General features: G+C 39.8%; 1 protein-coding gene across 4 annotated transcripts; it reads left to right on the forward strand.

Annotated features, from left to right (window-relative positions):
• Positions 1–1215: 1215 nt before the first annotated feature.
• On the forward strand, positions 1216–5974 carry lrrc56 (leucine rich repeat containing 56). Of its 4 annotated transcripts, none has more exons than XM_016241963.1 (11): positions 1216–1299; positions 1403–1584; positions 1661–1748; positions 1917–2272; positions 2383–2764; positions 4032–4096; positions 4208–4353; positions 4684–4847; positions 4928–5201; positions 5289–5468; positions 5546–5974. In XM_016241963.1, the coding sequence occupies exons 2-11, from the start codon at positions 1438–1440 to the stop codon at positions 5601–5603; spliced, it is 1860 nt and encodes a 619-aa protein (XP_016097449.1). In that variant the 5' UTR covers positions 1216–1299; positions 1403–1437; the 3' UTR covers positions 5604–5974. The 4 variants fall into 4 exon arrangements, with proteins under 4 accessions (XP_016097449.1, XP_016097451.1, XP_016097452.1 ...); XM_016241965.1 differs by having other exon boundaries at positions 5289–5441; XM_016241966.1 differs by having other exon boundaries at positions 5289–5437.
• The last annotated feature ends 227 nt before the right edge of the window (positions 5975–6201 follow it).

The raw sequence follows: 6201 nt of genomic DNA on the forward strand, positions 1-6201 counted from the left end.
GAATATATCGAGGGAGAGACTGTTACATTGTTTTTCCACAGTGAACTATTTAGGGTGCCACAACAATCACATAAGAACCAGTGTTGTGGAAAGTTACTTTTAAAAGTAATGCATTACAATATTGCGTTACTCCATAAAAAAAGTAACTAATTAAGTTACTTAGTTACTTTTTATGGAAAGTAATGCATTATTTTATTTTTGCGTTACTTTTTAAATCTGGACAGGGCTTGCTTGTTTGTTTTTAAAATAAAAAAGTTATATTTTTGGTAAATATAAAAGCCTTTTCACACCAAAAGTGAAGCCTCAGGCTGAAGGGAAAGTAAAGTAGAATGCAGAAGAAGACATTTCAACACACTTCAGCAGTAAAAACACACACACAAATGTCTGTCTAGAGTAATTTTTGCTTATTAGTATGGTTGAACTGGATCATCGAAGACATTGGTTAATAGAATGGGATTAAATACATAAAGCATATTTGTGTTGTTTAATATTTATTTATCGCAGGCTTGTGTTATATTCTGAGTTGCATTATTTTTATTCATTTTGAGGAATACTGAATCTGTGTTTTTTTTGTGGGTGAGATGAATTAATGCATATTCATATTTATTTTAGAACTACATTAAAATCTTCTGATTTCTCAACATGGGGACAGGAGAGCTGTCAATCAATAAATTGAAAAAGAAAAGTAACTTGCGTTACTTATCTGAAAAAGTAACTAAGATATTCTCTTGTAAATTAAAAAGTAATGCGTTACTTTACTAGTTACTTGAAAAAAGTAATCTGATTACATAACTCGCGTTACTTGTAATGAGTGACCCCCAACACTGATAAGAACACTTGTGTAAAGCTTCATAATAACTCAAATGTTGTCTGTTATTATTCAGTCAAGAAATACTAATTATTTTTTTAAATGAACCTTCCCTTAATTTATTCTTTACATTTTCAACATTCATCTACTACAGACATTTTTATTATTTTAACCAACACTGATAAGAACACTTGTGTAAAGCTTCATAATAACTCAAATGTTGTCTGTTATTATTCAGTCAAGAAATACTAATTATTTTTTAAAATGAACCTTCCCTTAATTTATTCTTTACATTTTCAACATTCATCTACTACAGACATTTTTATTATTTTAAACAACGCCACGTATAGTAATGAACTACAAATCCCAGGTGGCCCCGTATTTAGTATCCAAGAAAGTAGATTCCGTTGCTATGCAAACTTTCCCACTTGCTGTACAGTGAGGCAAAAGACAAATGCTACACTGAATATCACGTTATTTGGCCTCAAAAGGTAAGAAATGAACGAAACTGTATAAAATATATATTGCATGTCATTTGAACAGCTTACTTAGGCTACTAAATTCATTGAATTTGCCGTTTTCTCCCAAACGGAGAGTTTTATTCCAGGGTTTTGCAATAAAGTTTGCAAATGTCTGGTGAGTCGTCGCTAAAGAAGAGGCCGGGCACAGCTCTCTCCGTCGTGACTGAGTTCAGTGGATCTGGTTCATTAAACCCCAAACCTGCTGCTGCTGCTGAAGAGCTGCTGCTCGATCCGAGTCTTTCAGCGGAGAAACTGGTACGAGCTCAGCGAAGACACGAACCCGTGTCCAAACAGCTCATTACATCTGAAATAAAGAGGCTTTCTCCTTCAGAAAATCCTGTCTGGATCAGACGAGTTACAAGAAGTGTGGTCGCTGGAGATGTGTGTCGACACCCGAGAGGAGACTCTGGACAACTTCGGTCAGATGTGTTACAATAACTCTTTATTCAGTTATTCTGGCGATAAGAACATTGTGAGGAACAGTAATGTGATCTGAAGTGACTGGGCTGTGGGTTGGTTTATGAATAAATGCACCACATCTGAGAAATCTGATGAATATGTGTGTTTTCTGTCGGCTCTTCTCACAGGAATCTACTTGCCCAAACTTACACAGCTGAAGATGAGCAACAGCCTGATCTCATCCGTGCGAGATCTGGGAACCGGCTTCTCCCTCCTGCAGGTCTTGTGTCTGGCTCGATGTGGTCTGACCGACCTGGAGGGGATTTCTGCTCTTTCCTCCTTAAAGGAGCTGTATGCGGCATTCAACAGCATCTCAGACCTGAGTCCAGTCAGTTTGCTGGAGGATCTGGAGCTGCTGGATCTGGAGGAGAACGAGGTTGAAGATCAGGCTCAGTTGTGGTATTTGGGCCGTTGTGTGACGCTCAGGACACTTTCACTGGAAGGAAACCCTGTGTGCACCTGCCCCGCTCCAGGAGCCTCTGAGGTACTTCAAGGATCACCATCTTTCTTCTGTTTTTCTTCTTTAATGATAAATTTGGTTTGCAAAATGCAATCATACTCAGACAGATTCCTCGCATGTGGTTTGTGCTGCAGGTCTCGGGCTACAGCTACAGGTCTGCGGTGCGTGAGCTGATCCCTCAGCTGATCTTCCTCGATGACGCTCCTGTTGAAGAGGACAAACCTCAACGCTGCAAAGCTTCACTGCAGGACTGGACTCTTCTCAGAGAATCCATCAGAGACGGCCTGGAGCTCACAGATGCAGACACAGGTAAAGACAAACAGCAGCTTCTGGAGACTGTCTCAGCAGCACTCCATGTGTTTAAGAGCGGCGTCAGACCTGCTTCAGCTCGGCCTGGAGATCTGAGAAGCCGTCCAGACAGCACCAGACCTCTCACTTCCTGCAGCGGATCAAGACCAGGACTGACCGGCTCCAACATCACCGTCCTGAACCACGAGGCCAGCGATCTGACCAACGGTAAACTCCTGCACTCACCACACTTTCTGTTCCTACAGCAGGACTCGCTAAACTAATCTGAGCTGCGTGTTTAACAGAAACACTGTGGTTTAGTGTGATTTTAAAAATCAAGCCGTTAAGAAAGCCATAAATATTAGTATTATGCTCCTCTCGGAGGAAGTCGTGGCCTAATGGTTAGAGAGTCGGACTCGTATCCCAAAGGTTGCGGGTTCGAGTCTCGTACCGGCAGGGATTGTTGGTGGGGGGAGTGAATGTACAGCGCTCTCTTCCACCTTCAGTACCACGACTGAGGTGCCCTTGAGCAAGGCACTGAACCCACAACTGCCCCCCGGGCACCGCAGCATAAATGGCTGCCCACTGCTCCGGGTGTGTGTTCACGGTGTGTGTGTGTGTTCACTGCTGTGTGTGTGCACTCTGGATGGGTTAAATGCAGAGCACTAATTCCTAGTATGGGTCACGTCACTTTCACTTTCATTATGATTTGACAGTTGTACTGAACAAATGAAATTATTATTTGTATGTTTTATTAAATACAAATGTTTACAATAAAATGTTACAGTAGTAATATTAATTTTGTTTAATGTTTTGATAATAATAATAATTGTTTAATGTTTTATTCAATAATAATTAATACAATTAATCATATTAAAATAATAATAATAATAATTATTATTAAATTAATAGTAATACATTTTGTTCAGTGTTTTTTAGTAGTAATAATACTACTAATAATATTACTATTAATAAAAAATAACAATATTAATAATTATTGTTATTGTCTTTATTAATAAAATTATTATTATTATAGTCATACTGACATAGAATCTAAATGTTGGCCAAATTGTGCAGCTCTACAAACAAGCACAGCAAACATTGAGCTATTATTTCGATTATTAATAAATTAATAGTAATGTTTCTTTTTTTTAATAATAATAATAATCATCATTATTATTATTATTATTATATTTCAAATAAGTTATCGTTATAAGTAATAATACATAAATGTATATTACTACAAGCAATTATTAGTATTATTATTTATTATAATAATAATTATTATTATATTTTAAAATAGCAGTTGTAATTTTCATCAGAAAAATCTAATACGTTTTTTCCCCCTTAATTGTGCAGCCCTATTGGCTCTCATAAACGGTTATACACGTGATTATGAGTTTATGCTACAATAACTGTAATATTAAGAATATGACATGTTTCGTGGTGTGTGCTGTGTGTTGGGAAGTAATACGTGACGGTGGTGTCTGCACAGGTGTTGGGCGAGTTCTCTGTGGGAATCCACTACAGGCTGCTCGAGCTCGAAGACAGAAAATAAAGGTGAATCTCATCAAACTGATCCGTATACCGTACATTAATCACGGACACCAATAGAATTATATATGTATATTATACTGTATATCACCCCATGAAAACAAAACAACTGTCCAGCTCCAAAACTCCAGCTCTCAAACTCGTCCCAGCACACGGATCAGTAACTTCATTCCTGAACACACGTTTGAGCATGAAGAGTGGAGCAGCCGGGATCACAGGGATGTTTTTACTGAACTCAGAAGCTGGAGGATTGAGCACAACAAGTACTGAACCTTCTCTCACATACACACACACACACACTCACTCTCTCAAACACACACACACACACACACACACAGTGTCACACACACACAGACACAAACACACACACACACACACACACACACTCACACACACACACACACACACACACACACACACACACACACACACACACACACACACACACACACACACACTTCCTGTTAAAATGTGCTTTACACACACACACTCTCAAACAAACACACACACACACACACACTCAAACACACTCACACAAACACACACACACACACACACACACTTCCTGTTAAAATGTGCTTTTCTTTTAACAGACGTCTGTTGGTTATTGAGAAGGAGCGGCAGCCGCAGGTGATGAGGATCCACCACAGCGATGATGAAGATGATGATGAAGGCAGTCACAGCCATAGTTTCAGCAGCGATGACATCACTAGAGACACGAGCTCTCCTGATTGGTCCGTTCAGTGTCCCTCAGCAGGTGCGTCAGGTTATTTCTCTCATATATAAATGATGCTCATGAGTCTCTTCATGTTTTTATCTTGTGCTTCTTTCTGTCAGAATCTGCAGAGATGTTGAGACTCAGCTCTTCATCAGGCTGTTCGATGTCTCCCTCTCCTCCACCCAGAGCAGCAGCAGCGCCCCCTGCTGGCCGGAGGATCACACAGCTCCGCACTCGGAGACTCAGAGCTCATCCTGCAGACGTCAGTAAAGCCAGAGCATCAGAGGAGACTCATGGGACTGAGAGCATGATGACTGTAAGATCTCAGACTGCGTGTCCTCAAATCATCCACAAACCTCACAGACCCTCCACCAGTCCTCTTAGAGCACAATGGTGCGTCCTGTCATTCCTGTCAAATCTGATTTTGGGTGAATTATTGCTTAAACAGATTTCTGACTACAGTATATTCTCCTAATTCAGGTCAGAAGCTACTGAGGATCATCAACACTCAGACATCCAACATAAACCAATAATAGGCTCTGAAAAACTGACGCCCAGACGCCCACAAACAGCCAGAGCTGCACTGCAGAGACTACCAGACCGGAAACATCTGCCTGAAATGATGCATTGTGGGTCAGAGATCATCCATCTTCACTGCAGGTTCACACACTTTCAGAAACACTTTGAAGTTGTCACTGAATCACTAGGGGGCGCTGTTTGTCTCTGCTTTGTTTCAGAAGTATTTCAGGTTTGATTGACAGGAGAGTCTCAGCACAGATATCATGTGATCTCTGACACAGACTGCAGATCTATTGGACGATAATGTCAGGTGACTGTGATTGTGAACTCTGTTCTCCTGCGGTGGATCTGCAGCAGCGCAGCTTCATCTCTGGCAGATTGCTAGCATGTCTGCTCTTGCAGGTTCAGTGTTTGCAGGCAGGTGCAGGTGCAGTTATTCCACACGTCTCTGAAAGATTTTCCACAGATGACAGTCAGAAACAGTGTTGTTCTGACAAACACCACATAATTTACTGGCCACAATCTCCACAGGCTCTGAGCCTTTTAACCATTTTGGGCAGAATTTTGTAACGAGTTTTTTGTGCACATCCAGATATATGTTGTTAATATTTGGCAAATGGAGGATGGAAAATTGTTAATAAAGGCAAGTGGAGAATGAAAAACAACGTTCTTTTTATATATATTTTTTATATATTTAATGAATCTTAAACTTCATCAACAAGTAATATTTACAAATGATGTAATCTGGAATATCCTATACTATAATAAAGAACAGATGTACACTATATTTAAAAGTTTGAAGTAGGGCTGGGCGATTGTTCCGATTTTATCGATTAATTCGAACTTAATGTTTTGTCACGATTTTATTTTTTTA

This window comes from Sinocyclocheilus grahami, unplaced genomic scaffold, assembly GCF_001515645.1.
Source record: "Sinocyclocheilus grahami isolate Dianchi unplaced genomic scaffold, SAMN03320097.WGS_v1.1 scaffold640.1, whole genome shotgun sequence".
In the NCBI taxonomy this organism is placed as follows: domain Eukaryota; kingdom Metazoa; phylum Chordata; class Actinopteri; order Cypriniformes; family Cyprinidae; genus Sinocyclocheilus; species Sinocyclocheilus grahami.

Excerpts from the sequence above, each read along its gene's own strand:
- lrrc56 (XM_016241963.1), top strand. The coding sequence starts at position 1,438 with ATGTCTGGTGAGTCGTCGCTAAAGAAGAGGCCGGGCACAGCTCTCTCC. Across the intron at positions 2,765-4,031 it reads GGCCAGCGATCTGACCAACG|GTGTTGGGCGAGTTCTCTGT; the intron begins GTAAACTCCTGC and ends GTGTCTGCACAG. Across the intron at positions 5,202-5,288 it reads AGTCCTCTTAGAGCACAATG|GTCAGAAGCTACTGAGGATC; the intron begins GTGCGTCCTGTC and ends CTCCTAATTCAG.